This window comes from Lactuca sativa, chromosome 9 (genome assembly GCF_002870075.4).
Source record: "Lactuca sativa cultivar Salinas chromosome 9, Lsat_Salinas_v11, whole genome shotgun sequence".
In the NCBI taxonomy this organism is placed as follows: Eukaryota; Viridiplantae; Streptophyta; class Magnoliopsida; order Asterales; family Asteraceae; genus Lactuca; species Lactuca sativa.
Genome location: NC_056631.2, coordinates 214,020,745 through 214,039,228, shown reverse-complemented (window position 1 = coordinate 214,039,228; position 18,484 = coordinate 214,020,745). Strand labels below are relative to the sequence as shown.

At 37.4% G+C, this 18,484-nt stretch overlaps 1 protein-coding gene across 1 annotated transcript; it reads left to right on the top strand.

The window, feature by feature from the left end:
• Positions 1-12,014: 12,014 nt before the first annotated feature.
• On the top strand, positions 12,015-16,769 carry LOC111899010 (BRASSINOSTEROID INSENSITIVE 1-associated receptor kinase 1). Its single transcript, XM_023894884.3, has 11 exons — positions 12,015-12,449; positions 12,691-12,823; positions 12,921-12,992; positions 13,283-13,426; positions 13,533-13,604; positions 13,788-13,859; positions 13,944-14,023; positions 14,782-14,913; positions 15,001-15,342; positions 15,583-15,977; positions 16,066-16,769. The coding sequence occupies exons 1-11, from the start codon at positions 12,368-12,370 to the stop codon at positions 16,381-16,383; spliced, it is 1,842 nt and encodes a 613-aa protein (XP_023750652.1). The 5' UTR covers positions 12,015-12,367; the 3' UTR covers positions 16,384-16,769.
• The last annotated feature ends 1,715 nt before the right edge of the window (positions 16,770-18,484 follow it).

Genomic DNA, 18,484 nt, shown 5'->3' with positions numbered 1-18,484 from the left:
ACACAACCCAATCCAACCACAGACGCATCGCTATAAAAAGTGAAGTCTTCAACTCCATCGGGTAAAGAAAGTATCGGTGCCTCGCATAGCTTCTTCTTTAGCTTCTCGAATGCTTCTTTATGCTTATCACTCCAAGCATAAGTAGCTCCTTTGTGAGTCAAAGCTGTTAATGGAGTAGAAATCAAAGAAAAGCCTTGGATAAACCTTCGGTAATATCCGGCTAATCCTAAAAAGCTTCGGATCTCCGTGGGACTTTTTGGTTGTTCCCACTTCATCACGGCTTCAATCTTTGCTGGATCAACCATTATCCCTTCTTGGTTGACCACGTGACCCAAGAATTGGACTTCACGAATCCAAAAATCACATTTGGAGAACATTGCATACAGCTTCTCCTGCTTTAAAACTTCTAACACTTCTCGCAAGTGTCTGCCATGCTCCTCCTGGCTTTTCGAGTAAATCAGAATGTCGTCTATGAACACTATCACAGATTTATCAAGGAACGGATTATAAACCCTATTCATCAAATCCATGAACGCTGCTGGAGCATTCGTTAGTCCAAACGACATAACCAAGAACTCGTAGTGCCCATATCTAGTTCTAAATGCAGTCTTCTCGATATCTTGCTCTCTTACTTTTAGCTGATGATATCCTGACCTAAGATCGATCTTCGAGAAATAGCTTGAACCTTACAATTGATCAAATAGGTCATCAATCCTCAGCAACGGATATCTATTCTTTATTGTTGCCTTGTTCAGCTCTCTGTAATCGATGCACATTCTCATACTTCCATCTTTCTTCTTCACAAATAACACCGGAGCTCCCCAGGGTGATGAACTAGGTCTAATGAAACCTTTGTCCAATAATTCCTGAAGTTGCATCATCAGCTCCTTCATCTCCGTTGGTGCTAATCGGTAAGGTGCTTTTGCTATTGGCGTGGTTGCTGGTAGCAAGTCTATTCTGAACTCCACTTTTCTATCAGGTGGTAATCCAGGAAGATCTTCGGGAAATACTTCCGGATAATCACACACCACTGGAATACTCTGCATCACCTTCTTTTCCTTCTTAGCATCAATCACGAATGCTAAATATGATGTACATCCCTTGGTCAAACACTTTCTGGCTTTCATTAGGGAAATGATTCCAGAATTCACTCTGCGTTTGTCCCCATACACCATAAACGAATCCTTCCCAGGCGGGTTTACTTTAACTATCTTCTTCTTGCACAAAATTTCGGCATCATTGGCGCTAAGCCAATCCATTCCCAAAACGATGTCGAAACCATTAAGTTCGATAGGCAATAATTCCTTGTGAAACTTATTCCCATTAAGGTCGATTAAGATGTTTTTCATACGATGGCTAACAGGTACAAACTTGCCACTAAAAACTTCGACTAATAAAGCATTATCTAGTCTATCAACAGGCAAGGCTAGTTTTCTACCAAACTCATGCGAAATAAAGGAGTAGTTGGCTCCAGAATCAAAAAAAAAATTGAGCAGGTAATTCGTTTACGAGAAAGGTACCTGAAGCGACATCAGCTTCATCTTTCGCAGCCTCAAGTGTCATCTGGAAGGCTCTCGCCTTCGGCTTTGGTGGAATGTTGGGCCTAGCTGCCTCCTTCTTCTTCGGACAGTCTTTCAAAATATGCCCCTCTTCATTACAACCAAAACACATCCTTTTGTGGATCGGACACTCATTGGCAAAATGTCCAACCTTTCCACACTTGTATCAGGTTACATCTTCGTTACATTTCCCAAAGTGATTTTTCTTACACTTATCAAACCACTTCGCTTCGCCTCCTTTTCCTCCACCAAACTTTTTCGAATCAGATTTCGAAAATTTGCTTTTCTTACCGGAACTAGATGTTCCCTCAAACTTGCTTTTCTCACCAACCTCAACCTTGTCGGTGGTTCTCCCCTTAATCATGTTCTCAACAGACTTGGCAGCCCAGATAGCTGCCTCTAGAGTATGTGCCTGACGTACTGGCACCTCATACTCCCATGAGACTCCTTTCGCATACCGGTCCACCTTTGTCAGTTCATCTGGAACGATACGCAAGGCAAACTCCATCTTATCAATGAAGTTATTGGTGTATTCATCAAATGACATGCTGCCTTTCGTCAATGCCAAAAACTTATTCTCTAGTTCCAACAGATTTTGAGCCGAGCAGAACTTGCGCTTGAATTGCACCAAAAATTTTGCCCATGTCAATTGTAGTGGCTCATTAGGGCTTAACGTCTTCCTTAGAGTGTTCCACCAACGAACGGCTCCACCTCGGAATTGTCGCACTGCATAGATAGTTTGCAACTTGCCTCTGCAGCCACAAGTCATGAAGGCTAACTCCATTTCGGAGATCCAATCCATAACTCCAATCGGATCTTTCTTTCCATTGAAGGTCGATGGTTTGCAAGTTAGAAAGTCCTTGTACTTGCATCCCATTCCATCATTCCTTCTATCATGGTTGTTTTGCCTAACTATCGGTGGGTTGGCTTGACCAACAGACCCACTGAAGTTTCCACCTTCCGAGTGCCCTTCATTTAATTCAGGCTCCTCCACACGAATTGACAGTTCTTCACGATTTTGTTGAAGCAACCGTCTAGTTTTATCCATCTAACGATCCAACATTGTTTGAATCATCATTTGCACACCAGCCATGGTTATTGGCTCAGGTGTTGTTGCTACGACATGTATTTGCTCAATCACTGGTGGTTGATTCCTGTTTTCATCAGCATTTGCAACTCCACTTCTGGTTCTCACCATTTTTGATCTACAAACCGAATAAGGTGAAATTAGATCCTCAATCACGATAGATATTCAAATCATCCTTATCGCTCCGAAACATTTACATGCAAGTTCTAATATCGTAGACGTACGCTTAGAATCCTACACACATAAAGTTTCTAGATCCGGTCGGCAGCAGACCATAGATCCGAACAAATAATATCATATATGGCAACATATAACATTTAGCATATAAAAGCATTTTAGGCAACTTTCCTAAAATAAACTAGTGCTCGTGTCTAAAATATCACAGACACACATCTCAAAACTTTACTTAGCATTCTAAGTTTAAGTCTAGAAATCCTACAAATTCCTAGTTCGCTTAAACTAATGCTCTGATACCAACTGTGACATCCCCAAAATCTCGGCCAGAAAAGACCGATTTTCATTTATGCTTTTAAAATATTTTCAGAGTAAATCCTTTTGATTTGAAAGAGTTGCGGAATTTGTTCCCAAAAACAAAACATGATAAAACAATGTTTACCAAAGCATTTCATAAAAGAAATGTATTTTTCATTATATAATCAAAACTCGGGGTGTCATGTTCCGATACAGACCAATAAGCATAAAGATAACATTACAAGTCATTCAACAAATATATACATATACAGACTTGTAAACAAAACAAGTTGATGGTTCATCCATCTCATGCCCTTGCGCCACTTCCTGTAATACAAATAAAACTGAGTGGGTCAGGCTTGGGAGCCTGGTGAGCATATAGGGTTTTCAACCCACAATAAATAATCATATTTAATTTTCACCAACCAACAATAACCCAATTATCCATTCCCGTTATTCTCACTTTATGTCCCTACGACAACTAACATAAGCGACCTAGTCTAAGAATATTTCATCGGGGCGACAACACATGCTTCGGGGGTTCCTCAGCAATATAAGTCAAATAAGGCAACCATGAGGGGGATGGAGTACAGCGAATGAACACCCAAGTTCATTAACACCTACAGGTGGCGAACCTGCTAATGTTTCCACAAGACTGTTTAGAAAATTCCGTGGTCGTCATCTAAACTCCGCTATATGACTAAATCAAACAACAACGAGGCCTCTCATCTGTTTATTACACACCAACTATCTACCCATGTTCTACCCAACATATTAGTAGATAAAAATATACATTTTTATACATAGTTTAAAAAACCTGTATACCATGCTTTAATCAATACATATTCCACATAACAGATGAGGCACACACACACATAACACGTATTTCATAGAGAAATAATCAGATCTATAAGATAGAAGAAAGTGAATACACATCCACACATATAAACAACAATATACTTAATACACTCAAACCATACTTGTATTATTATTGTGTTTATGAAAGGTAGTATACACTCACTTGATCAGAAGATGATCAAACAGCACTATGGCTTCTAGAAGTAGTATCTCTCCGCAGATCTGGAAGATCTTCACAAAAATCGAACTTCTCGCGGGCAGAGCTTCGGCTCGGGAACCGCACTTCTCGGGATCTTCGGGATCTCGGGACTTGCTTCGGGGCTCGAGAATAATACCGGGGCTTCGGGGTATTTCTGGCACGCAAATCAATGCAAAATGGGAGAGAGAGAAGAGAGAAAATAGCAAAAGAACTCGGCTGCCCTCGCATCCTATTTATAGGAGGCTGGAGCCTCGGAGTACGCGGGGGCGTACTGCAGTACGCGGGGCGTACTGCTCCAAAACGTCATGGCGTTCGTCATCCGAAGAACTCGAGTGCGAGGTGCATCATGATTCGCTGTACGCGGGGCGTACTTCGGATCAGATCGGTGACTCCTTCGGATAATCATCCGAATTAAAGATTAAATTTAAATACAAAATATTTAATAAACTTCGGAAATTCATAACTTCTTCATACGAACTCCGTTTTCGACGTTCTTTATATCCACGCGAAGGTGAGATTACGCTCTACAACTTTCATTTAGACTCCGTCGGCTAATTTTAACTTTATTTTTATTATTTATTTTTAATAGGCCGGGATAGAAAAACTTCGTTATAAATTCATAACTTCTTCGTTTGACGTCCGTTCTCGCCTAAATTTTCATCGCTTCGATACCAACAATGAGATCTTCGATTCTCGTTTAGATTGCTTCGGCTAAAAACCGCTCGATCTCAAATCGAGTATTTCAGGCTGCATACCGCTAAGCCGAAACTTCGATAAATCATAACTTCCTCATACGAAGTCAGATTTGGGCGTTCTATATATATTCGGAAACCTCGTTTCAACTACTACAACATTAACCAAAGATATCAAGTTTATTTTACACTTAAATTTTGATGCTTATTTTTATTATTAATTAATCAAACCACATAATTAAACAATTAAGCACAAAACACATAATACTCAAATAATACAATCTTATTATTTCAAAACGTGTTACAAAGGTTAACCTAGACTATTACATTGCTAAAGATGACAATCCCGGAAACACAGGCGTTATAAATACGGGACCTCACCCACCCTCACCTCCCTACCAGGTACATACGAGTATCACACAGACAACAAGTGTAAACTAGCTATCATACATAAATTCCTCGGGCACCCGCTCGACATCGGACCTTGATCCGAAATCACATACTAGCAATACAGTGCCTAGGGCTAACCCCCGGGTCTTCCTACTCATAAACTACATGGGCCAGCATTGTGGCCTTAGACCCATTCACACAGTGAGGAGACTTACCTCGCACTGTTGAACCTTGTTGTTACTCCTCTGACTGCCGACTGGAAAATTCCCGAATTGCTGACCCTTCGGCTTCCCGAACTATCAATACCAAACACCGCTTAGTCAAAAACAATAATCCTTCTTAGGGTAAAATGACCATTCTACCCCTAGTCCAACTTGGTCCATTTTAAAGGCCCAAACTAAGGCCTAATACTAGGTAAGCTTCCCAAGCCAACTAGTGGTCCACTAATGGACCAATTTGCTAAATCGGGCCCAATCCCTCTAATGAGCCTTATTCTAAGCCTAAACATTTTCTTGGCCCATATTATCTGACTTCTGATTGCCCACTATGGCCCCATAACCCAAAGCATGGCCCAAACCAAGGCCCAAAATGCAAGGCCCACACTGACAGAGTACGCGGGGCGTACATTCACGTACGCTTAGCGTACTAGCCACTGGTGAGTATTTTGGGCGTACCTTCATGTACGCTAAGCGTAACCCCCCCTGTTAAGCCTTTTTCTCATTAAGTGCTTAATACTCCACCTCAGAAGCTACAGTTATAGATCCTGGTCCTTTTCTATGTCTTAATCCATTAAGTCACTGACTTGTGACTTAACTTGGCCCAATCAAGCCTAAACTCCCAAAATGACATTCTTCTTCCATAAAGAGGGCTAGACCTCATGCATGAACCCATTAAGACGTTCAAGATGGAGACTTTACTACTTATGGGACCTTTTTAGCTCTGAGGATGGCAACCCTTAGCTCAAACACTAGGTTTCATAAAAAAAGGTCCATTCTTTGGACCTAAAAAGGTCCAAAGCTCCATAAACCCAGATCTAAACTTCTATAAGGAAAGTTGGAAGCTTTATACCTTTTGGGGTTTGTAAATAAGTTGGAGAACTTAGATCCAAAAGCTCTTCCTTGATCAATGAGACTCCAAGATGATCACTCCTCTCCAAGAACACTAAATGCACTAAAAAATGGCCTTACAAGCTCCAAGAACACTCAAGAGGGTTTAGGGTTTCGTAGCAACTCTTTAAGGTGAAATGGAGGCTGAAACTTGAGGGTATAATGCTCCTTATATAGTGGCATACCCTAAATTCAGGGTTTATGGACTCTGGACATATGTTGGGCGTACGCTAAAAAGCAACCGCGACCATTTCCCTTATACGTTGGGCGTAACCTAGCTTACGCTGGGAGTATCCACGCGCCTTCCACTTCGCATGCATGGTCCTTCTTTGCAACTTTTCCATTAAGGGACCATTAATGTCAGTAACTTCGAACTGCTATAACTCCTTCGTTTCTAAGTCGGTTTCCGACGAACTTTATATCCATGAAATGATGGCGAGAAGCCCTTCGCTTCTAGCGACACACCTCGACCCAAAAATTCTCAAATAAGAACTTCAAGACCCATAAAAAGACCGAAACGCCCCTAGCCTTGGGCTCTGAAATCCAATAACGGATACTTTCAGAACAGGGTGTTACACTGATATACACAACATAATATGTGATCAATTTTTTAATGATAGTTTAATGTTATATATTGAAGAAAAAAATGTTTTAAAAAATATCAATAATGACACGATTATGAATATTTTTCAAGATATAATAACTTGTTTGGTCAAATTGTAAGAACTTGTAATAACTATTGAAATTATATTTAAATATTTTAATACATGATACTATAACCATACATAATATCCATTTTTTGTTTAAAATGTCCCCACCAAACAAGGACCATAACTTGTAATAATCGGTGTCACTAGCCAACCCCACTTTCATATAATTTGTTACTATGATTATTGTTTTCATCAGCCACCATCTTTTTTTCCTTTGAACCAATAAGGTCTTGATTTTATCCAAGTAAAATCCACCACCATCACTTCAATCAAGCTCCCATTCACGTCCATCACCGTCCAATTCTCTGCAGTTCTATGTCGTCAACCTTCCCTATCTGTGGCATCACAAATGTTTTATTGCTGATTTTCAACATACCCAAGATCTTTATTTCGTTCCATGATTAAAAAGAATCAAGATCAACCCAAAATAGACACAACAATTTATTCAATTAACTTGTAGCTATCTTGTTAGATGCATGGGGACGATTCCTCCTGTTTTCTATTGAGATGCATATGGGTATGGCGCTAAATACGCTGTACTTTGCGAAAGAGAGAAAACATCCATATACAACTTAGTAGGACAAAGAGATAGATTTATGAATGTAAAGTACATTTTCTTTCTCATGGGAATAATGAATCTATAATATTTTATGTTAAAAAAATAGTTAGAGAGACGGATTAATAAATGTAGGGTATATTTTATCAACATCTTTAGAAAATGTAACTAATGTATCATGCAAGATGTCGGTTTAAACCAACCTTACATTAATGGTTAAGAAAATTGTCATGCAGGTTGATCAATCTATATGTCATACACCATAGAAACAATTACACTGCAATAATATCAATGATAGCATAATATTAATTACTAAATTTATATGACGTTTGTAACTTTAATCCCTAGACTAACATGTATATTGCCATTGCATGGTATAGTGAGCTTAGGTGGCATCTAGGTGGACTGTGGTGGTGAGTAGGGATGAGAGTGGGTCCAAACCCGGACCCGGAAAACCCGGGAACCGGTAAACGAGATTTTTTAGGATAGGAAACCGGACCGGTATATTGGAATCGGTTCCGGTTTGGTTCCGGTAAGGTACCGGATAAGTGGGTCTAGAACCGGAAAACCCAGAAATATCAAAGTGGGTCGAATGGAACCGGGTAAAGTGTGTCAAAAACGGAAAAACCCGGGGAACCTGGTAAAGTGGGTCGAATGCATGTTTTAAAATATCACAAAATACAAAAATAAAGCTGAAAAAAATCGTAGCTTTGATATCCCAACTTTGGGAGTCTATAAATCAATGAATATGAAACCAAAAATGATAAAATTATAGTCTATAAACCGAATGCTATTCCAACTTCAAACGAATTAAATATGCATGTTTTAAATCTATCCCGAAATACAAAAAAAGCTGAAAACATAAAAATTTCAGCGTTGATATCCTGACTTTGAGAGACTATAAGTCAATGAATAAACACCAAAAATAACAATATTATAGTCTAAAATCGTGTACAAACTATAAATTACACTCTAGAAAAAACTTCATGTCAATCCGACTTTAAACGAATGAGATATGCATGTTTTACAACTATAATAGAATATAAAAAAAAGATGAAAAAACATAAAATTTCCAGCTTCGATATCCCAACTTTGAAAGACTATAAGTCAATGAATATAAACCCAAAAATGACAAAATTATAGTCTAAAATTATCAAGGTTCTAAATGGCGTGAGGCGTGGCATGGCGGCAAGGCCAAGCCTCAAGCTTAACGAGCCATGCGAGCCATGACGTTTTTCAAGGCGTGATGTAAGACGGCAATTTTGTATTAATTTAAAATTAGATTACCACATAAATATAAATTTATATTAAATATAACTACTTTTTAGAAGTGTTAGATCAATAATTAATAACAAAAAGTTAACAAAAACCACAATACTTGTATCTCCGATTTGAAAAGACATAACAAAGAGCAAAAAACTATGTCTCAAATGAAAAAACACGTGCCATAACACGCCATAACGTACCATGGCGCGCCATATCACGTCTTGTCACGCGCCACGCCTAACAGCAATGCTATGAAGCTTTTCGTAACGACGAAGTCACGCCTCACGCCATGGCGCGCCTTTTAGAACATTGAAAATTATGTACAAACTAGAAACTATACTATAGAAAAAACCTAATGTCAATCCGACTTTAAACGAATGGGATATGCATGTTTTAAAACTATCACAGAATACAAAAAAAAAAAAAAAAAAAAAAAAAAAAAAAAAAAAAAACCCTGAAAAACATAAAATTTCCAGCTTTGATATCCCAACTTTGAGAGACTATAAGTCAATGAATATAAACCCAAAAATGACAAAATTATAGTCTAAAATCATGTAAAAACTATAAATTATACTATGGAAAACCTCATGCCAATCTGACTTCAAACGAATGAGATATGCATGTTTTAAACTTTCCATAGAAACCGGTTCTGGCCCCTAAAACCGGTTCCGGTTCCTAACACGGTTCCGGTTCTTAAACCCGGTTTACCCGGAACCGAAGGACCCGAAACCCGGATTATCCGGAACCTGGATAGAGCCATTTTTTAAACCCGGGACCTGTACCGGTTTTATATATTCCGGTTTTGGTCCAGTTTTCTGGTTCTAAATCTCATCCCTAGTGGTGAGTGTGGGAACACCATACCGGTTGGGTTTTTCCCCACATGGTAAGAAAAACACATGGTCAGAATCCATCAATCTCCCCCTATATAACATGACGTCTGTTCGATCTTCGGGTCAACCAACTATAAAACCATGAACAAAGGAACATAGAAGATTAGCGTTTGAATGATTGAATGGGAAGAAGATCGACATTTGATGTTTGAATAGGATAACCCGATGGTTGATTGTTATTCAGTTTATGTTGGAATGGCTTGTGTTAACGGTTTAAGTGAAATCTAAGTTCAATACATTAGTTCAAACGGTTTTTTTATCGTTCTATGATACCGATTCAACCCGATTTTTTGAGAATCTTCCGGTTCGATCCGGTCTAGAACTTGGCATAAAACTGATGATCGGAGCCAGGGTCAAAGTAAAAGAGTATCCCAATTTTTTTTCGGGTGGCCTAAATTTTTTTCCGAGGTACTTGGGTTTCCCCGATTTGGTTTCGGTTTTAAACCCAAACCATAATTAAATCCTTAGCTAACCTTAAGTCTTGTTATATAAAACATGAAGTTGAAGTATCTTTTGATAATTGAATCGATGTGGGAATCAAAGTAGATATCAAATGAAAATGTCTGAAATTACATGTTTTTGGCGATGTGAGATAATAGATGAAAATGTCTGAAATTACATGTTTTTGGCGATGTGAGATAGAATAGCTGGAAAAATAAAAAATAAAGGGTAAACAAAGAACATGTAATTGTAAGGAGGGAGATTTGATCCTAAGATCTCTACTTCATTATATTAATACCTTATCCAATAAACAACATGTTTGTTTGTGTTTATAAGTGAAGGAAAATGTATATATACACTATATAAAAACGAAATTTTCCTAGAAAAATTACACTACCCAAAAAAATTTGAGTGGTATCCCAAGCTATCCCGTGCTCTATATTGGATCTACCCATGCTTTTCATTGGTTTTCGTTTCAACCAGTCTGTTCGAATTAATTTTTAAAACATTATATAATGCAAGACACATTATTCCTAGGTGACATGCGTTATAATCCATGAACACAACCCCTTGGGTTGGGTGTGATATGGTGAAAGGTGAGACATGACTCTCTCTCTAAATCTAGATTTTAAACGTAAGGGGTAGAGTAATAAGTATTTTCCATGGTAAATGGAATGATGTAGTGTTAAAATGACAAAACCTTTGGATGGTGGGGTGATGGGTAATGGATACCCTAGTTATAAATTTGTAATTAATCATTTTGTTACATCTTCATCCGATTATGTAACATAACATGTTGCATTTGTTTCGTCTTGTAGTAATCCGTTCGTTCGTAATGTTGAAAATATTGTTTTTTTTCGTCACACATGACTATTTTAAATATCCTATACATATAAGTATGACTTTTTCTTTTACCGTTTTAGGAAAATGGAAGTATATTACTGGAAAGTGGGTAGACGCCGTGCGTCCGTGCGTTGACCCCGTTACGTTTTCGACCATCCCTTTCCCTTTCAGAATCTTTTTGCATGTGAATGATGATTTCTTGTAATTTATTTTAATAAAAAATAAATAACTTTTTTTAATTACTTATTTTGTTTATTAAAAATAATATATGATATCGAATTAATGATAAGCTTTATTATATTTTTAATGTCGTTGTAAATTATTATTTTAATTAGTTTTATAATTTCACTAAAATATAGTTCAAATCAAGTTTACTACTTATTTTACACGATGGGGCTTAATTATTTAATTTTTAGTAATAATAAAAAAAAAATAAGGATTATTAGTTAATAAATTATGTTATCACTATTGGTTCACCTGGTTAGGACCGCTCTCCATAGAAGAGGTCTCAAATTCAAATTCAGGATTGAATACCCTTTAAAAAAAAGATTAATAACTTCTATTATCTTATTAAATAGTAAAGAAGGATTGAAATATTACTGTCTTCTTTATTAAATTCTTTTTATATTGTTTGTGACCTTGATTGTGCATACAAGTCAATTTAATCAAAATCAAAGGAATATAATACATTTGAAATGACTGAAAAGTCTAAACACATAATTGTTAATTACGATTTAAAAATAAAAAAGTTTTGATAATATTATTTACAGTAAACCTTAGAAAAACCTGATTGAGTAATTGATATCCCTTATTATTTTAAAATTATGTTTAAAAAAATATACAAAATAAAAATATTTTTTTTACCAGTGTTCGGCAAGAAGATATTTAAGAAAGTAAAAAAGATTACCCGTTTACTTATTTGTTAGAAAAAGAAAACGAATGGATTAAATGGCTTCATCCCTGTCTAGACTAATCTCTCCATATGCTCTCTGCAACCAGTTGTCTTTTTATTAGAAAAAAATACGAACTTTGACTAACAACCCCAATTCCAACTTTATCCCAAATCCCACATCAAAGTTACTTCAAAGTCACCATTTTAAAGTCGTTCTTGAATTGGGGTTTCTGGTTTTAGCTTATTGATCCTATAATTCTGGATTTGATAAGTAATTTTTGTTTACCTGAACTACGTTCAAAGCTAGCGTTTGTTGTTTCTGGGTTTTAGGTATTTCGAATTTCTTGATCTGGTTGAGTAATTGATGAGGAATCTAAAGATTTTAGCTTGACTCGATTTTGCGGGAAATGGATCGAACAGTCTCTCTATTCACCCTTTGGTTTATCATCGGGTTCTATAACTTATCAAGTGTATATGGGAATGCTGAAGGTATGTGCGCTTTTTGATTGTTATTTTGATTCAGAATTTGAATGTAATTGGAACTTTGCAACTTATTGCAATTGGATTCGTTGAATCATTTCCCCAATCTTACTCTCTTCCGTTCTAATAACAGATAGTAATTGCGAAGAACATAAATAGAAATTTCATGAAATTAAACTTCGTTATTCAATTATTTGATGTATTAAAGATGAATTCGTAATCAAATTTCATATTTTTTTTTATAACACAGGTGATGCATTGAATGCCCTAAGGACGCAATTAAACGATCCTACTAACATTTTACAAAGTTGGGATCCGACCCTTGTGAATCCATGTACATGGTTTCATATTACTTGTGACCCATCGAATCTCGTTACCAGACTGTAAGCTTATAAAAATTTGAAATTGTTATTTCTTTATTCCATTCGTTTCTTTTATTTAAAAACAAAATTGTGCTTTTTTGGTGTTTATCAAACACAGTGATCTTGGAAACGCACAATTGTCTGGTGAACTGGTTCCACAGCTTGGTCAACTTATAAATTTACAGTACTTGTAAGTGTCTTTATTTTCGTGTACCAGATTTTCCTTTTGAAGTATTATGCGTTATAAATGCAGAAATAGCAACCTTTTTGTCAATTTGTTTATTATAGTATCCTACTTTCATTTTATATTTTGGAAAAATACATGAAACTTTTCAAATACAATTCCTTGATATAAATACCATAATTTTCAAAAAGTGAAAGTAGGATGCTATGATTGATGATAACAAAATCAAATTAAAAGTAGGTTGCTATTTCTTCCCTTATTAACCCTATTTTGTAATGCTATTTCTGGAACAACAGGGAGCTTTATGGAAATAACATCTCTGGAAAAATTCCTGAAGAGCTTGGAAACTTAACAAATTTGATGAGTTTGGATCTTTACATGAACCAGTTAGAAGGTGGCATTCCAGACACATTAGGCAACCTTAAACAACTCCGTTTCCTGTAATATTCAAGATTCTTTATTATGAATTTATCATAATTTACATTTAAATCATCGATTACGACCTTTTTTTTAATCATTTCTGTTTTTATTTTTGTGCAAGAATAGTCGTCTCAACAACAACAGTTTGACAGGAACTATTCCAGTTTCTTTAACTGGAATCGATTCTCTTCAAGTTCTGTGAGTAGCCGTTAGTGTTTTTTTTTTTTTTTTTTTTTTGAGACAAATCCTCAGTGGTTAAAGCATAAAAAAAGTTCTTTAGGTGGTTAAACAAAAAAAGAATAGAAAAGAAACAAGTTGTTCTATTTAATGGAATTTAGCGTTGCAAAAAAGCTAAAATTGTTAAATTGGTGTTTATTGCAGTGATCTATCGAACAATAAGTTAACTGGGAATGTTCCTATTAATGGGTCGTTCTCACTTTTCACACCTATCAGGTTTGTTGTTAGCAATATGATTTGTGAAATTATATGATGGTTTCTTCCCTTCTTGATGTTGATTGCAAGCTTTTGTTCTTTCAGTTATGCAGGTAACAACGACTTGACACTTCCTCCAGCTCCTCCACAAGCTCCTGCTTCACCTAATTCTCAATCTTCTTCAGGTATTTCTAATTCGCCCTTATATGCTTTTAATTTTTATAAGTGGTTCTTAGTTCTTACACTTGAATAGCCGTTTTTTTATTTATTGTTGGTGATTTAGTCATTGACATTGAGCTATTGTTTTCTTAATGATTGTTATAAAAATACTAAAATAGTTAGGTGGCTAAATTGATTAAAAAATACTAGTTTAGTGGATAAATCGATAATAAGGTGAAAGTAGGTTGTGTTTTGCGTAGTGGTTCTTAAACTTGAGTGACGTGTTTCTATGTTCACGCTTTCTTATTGGTGATGATTTCTTGTGATCCTTACAATCATAATACTTTAGTGGCTAAATGGATAAAAGATTATAGTTAAGTGGCTAAAGCGATAAAATGGTTAAAGTACGTTGTCTTCTAAGTCGTTGCTCTACATATTAGTTTAAAATTCAAAAAAGCACTTATTCAGTCACCATTTTATCGATTTAAACACTTAACTATATTCTCTAATGGTTTAAAGTTTGAACCATTATACTTTTTTTGACCATTCAAAAAAACCATGATCGCAGAAGTAGAACACAACATACTTTGACTATTTTGTAGATTTAGCTAATGAACTATTATTTTCCAAATCGATCTAGCCACTAACTTATTATTATAAACATAAAGAATGAATAGTTTAATGGCTAAATCGATAAAGTTGTGAAAGTAGGTTCTATTTTTCTATATTTTTACCTTTGCAAAGAAAGTATTGTTTCTAAGTGTATATGCAACTGTGATTTCAGTCGGCAACAGTGCCACCGGAGCTATCGCCGGAGGAGTTGCCGCCGGTGCTGCTCTCCTTTTTGCAGGTCCGGCAATCGTACTTGCTTATTATCGCCGCCGAAAACCACAAGATCATTTCTTTGATGTTCCCGGTTAGTCCCTTTACACAATACAATCATCCAATTCAATATTATTTTCCTAACTTTTCTCCTCTTATTTATTTCTTTTTATATTTTCAGCCGAAGAGGACCCCGAAGTCCACTTGGGACAACTGAAAAGATTTTCTCTACGTGAACTACAAGTTGCAACCGATAGTTTTAGTAACAATAACGTTCTTGGGAAAGGTGGATTTGGTAAAGTTTACAAAGGTAGGTTAGCCGATGGTGGTTTGGTGGCTGTAAAAAGGCTCAAAGAGGAACGTAGTCAAGGCGGCGAATTACAGTTTCAGACGGAGGTGGAGATGATTAGTATGGCGGTTCACCGGAATCTTCTCCGGCTTAGAGGATTTTGCATGACACCAACCGAACGATTGCTTGTTTATCCCTACATGGCCAATGGAAGCGTTGCATCGTGTTTGCGAGGTATTTTCACTGCTATCAAATCCTCCTCGCTTTTGGCAGTTGCAGTGTGGGAGTTTCAGTTCCAATGTGGATTAGGCTTCGTGAGGGCCTAGCCACTGTGTACCTGATTTACATCTCAAATGATGCTCTTTGGGTAGGACAGTGTGGGCCAGCTCAGGGGTTGCTATAAGAATAATCTTTTTGTTAAGAAAAAGATATTTATCAACTTTTATGCTGACGATTGATAATAAATAACTGTAGATCGACCCGCTACACAACCCGCACTTGATTGGCCAGTACGGAAACGAATCGCGTTGGGAGCCGCACGGGGACTTGCGTATTTGCACGATCATTGTGACCCGAAGATTATACACCGTGATGTGAAAGCTGCAAATATTTTGTTGGATGAGGAGTTTGAAGCGGTTGTTGGAGACTTTGGGTTGGCTAAACTCATGGACTATAAAGATACGCATGTCACGACAGCTGTACGTGGGACAATTGGCCATATTGCTCCCGAGTATCTCTCCACCGGGAAATCCTCCGAAAAAACCGATGTTTTTGGGTACGGTGTGATGCTTCTCGAACTCATCACAGGTCAACGCGCCTTCGATCTTGCCCGACTTGCTAATGATGATGAGGTCATGTTGCTTGATTGGGTAAGCAGTAGTGCAATTTTTGTCTCATTGACATCAGTTAAAACCTGTTATGTCATACATGTCATGTTTTGAGTTTGGAATTTTTTAGGTGAAAGGACTATTGAGGGATAAGAAGCTTGAGACATTGGTGGATGCGGATTTAGATGGTAATTATGTGGACGATGAGGTGGAACAGTTGATCCAGGTGGCGCTATTGTGCACACAAGGTACGGCATTAGAGCGACCGAAGATGTCAGAAGTTGTTAGAATGCTTGAAGGCGATGGGTTAGCAGAGAGGTGGGAGGAGTGGCAGAAAGAGGAGATTTTCAGGCAAGATTACAACCAGGCACACAATCAGAATTTTGATTGGATAATTCCGGATTCAACTTATAACATTAGCAACGAACAATTATCGGGTCCTAGATGATTGGATTCATGTATGGTTGTCGTTGTGCATACGTATTTATGTTGTTTATACGTGGTAGGGGTAAGTATGTAAAACGTGTGTAGCGGGTTTCGGGCGATATGTTATTTATGTTGATATAGGTTGGAGGTTGCTTTCGGAAATAAACACAGTATGCTGCTATCGTCAACAAACATTGATATCAGAAAAATAGTAAAGGTGGTGTTTGGCATACCGATACCATAGTCAAAGGTGTAATGAAATGAAATAATGTTAAAATGGAAATAAGAAAATGTCATTCAACAGTGATCCAGTTTACAACAGTTGTATCCCCTAGTACATTAATTTCTTTAGAAATGTAATAATTTATAACATGTTAAATGTTGATGACGTATCCCCTAGTACAACAATTTCTTTAGAAATGTAATAATTTATAGCATCCCCTAGTACAATAATTTCTTTAGAAATGTAATAATTTACAGCATGTTAAATGTTGATAATTTTTCATTGAAGTAATGGAGACTGGAAATAATGATTTTGTTATGTTACAAAAATTTGACATCAACGGAATTAGTCACATTTCTATGAAAAACGTCTATTTTATTCTTGCCTCGAGTCCTGGTAAATTTTTAGTAAAAAACTGCAAATTTGTTGTAACACCCTGATTTCTTGGATGTGGAACTTGAGAATTTCATTCACATTATAGGACCTACTAGACGAGTTGGTTGGTCCCAACACGTCGTGTATGAGTTGATCAGGATGCGCGGGATATGAAGTCTACTCGTCGAGTCGGAGGACTGGACTCGACGAGTTGAGTTTGTTTGATGAAAACCTAATTATTCGGGCACCCTATTTAAAGGACTTTAACTCCTTTGCCCCGCCTCCCTCATCACTTTGCCACCCTAAGACAAACCTTAATCAAGTACCTTCTATTTGAGAGTGTTTAGAGCTAATAGAGGGCGTGTTTTGGTGCATTCCTTGAAGAGTAGAAGGCTTGGAACAAGAAGGAGTCTTTGGATCCGACATCATCTCAGTAGTCGCAGTCATTTGAAGGTAAAAAGTCATTACCTTGATTATTTGTTTGTTAGATCTCTCCATTAGAGAGTTTATGGCCCTTTCTAGCTTCTCCTTGAGTCATTAATGGTTGTGAGCATGCTATGGAGCTGATACCTCATATCTGGACACTACTAGGCCCTTTAGGCCTAAAGCCTCAAGCTTTATGAAGCTTTGACCCGTCTTCATGTCCTAAACCCCTTCTTGAGCTAGTTTTGGGTATTTTAGCCTTGTGAGGCCTTGCATGATCCTAAAGTTAGCAACTTTACGTGGTAGCTTCATCCTAGGAGGTTGGAGCATTGGAATCGAGTGGAATGAGTTTAATGTGTAATGGCTGAAGAACTCGACGAGTTGGGCATCCAACTTGACGAGTTGAGTCGGGTTTTCCCGTTTTGGATTCAAAGTAAACTCGACGAGTTGGTAGAACAATTCGACGAGTGGTTAGGGTTTTCCCCAATCTTTTGGACTCTGCATGAACTCGACAAGTTGGCTAGCAACTCGGCGAGTTGACTCGGGTTTTCGTGATTTGCTGAGTACTAAGGAACTCGACAAGTAGATGAGTTGCACTCGACAAGTTGCGTCAGTTTTGAGTATTGACTTCCGTTGACTTTAGGGTTTTGGTCAAGCTGTGGATTTTGGAGGCTATGGAGGGGCGGAGTGTAGACCAGCAGTTCGAGTGTGAGATATATTGTTTTACTACGTGAGGTGAGTCTTCTCACTATACTTACCTGAGTAGTAATCATTGTGTGACCGGAGGGTCTTATGTGCTTATACTGAGTTATGTGATATATTATGCATTCTGTCTTTGTGATTTATGTTGTATATCATTATGTACCTTAATGAGTTACTCTGTCTTTGTGGGACTGGAGGGTCTTCACTAAGATACAGGACCGGAGGGTCCAACCCGAGCTGTGAGACGGAGGGTCTTCACTAAGACACATGACCGGAGGGTCCTTATCGAGATATAGCCATGAGAGGCTAATTATTTGTGTGTGATATTTTGGGGAACTCACTAACCTTCGTGCTTACAGTGTTGTGTGAAATGTATTTCATGTACCTCTCAGGATCACGA

Bases quoted from the DNA above. Each gene is read 5' to 3' on its own strand.
- LOC111899010 (XM_023894884.3), top strand. From the start codon at position 12,368: ATGGATCGAACAGTCTCTCTATTCACCCTTTGGTTTATCATCGGGTTC. The intron at 13,605-13,787 runs GTGAGTAGCCGT...TGTTTATTGCAG, and splicing joins ATCGATTCTCTTCAAGTTCT to TGATCTATCGAACAATAAGT. The intron at 14,914-15,000 runs GTTAGTCCCTTT...TTATATTTTCAG, and splicing joins TCATTTCTTTGATGTTCCCG to CCGAAGAGGACCCCGAAGTC.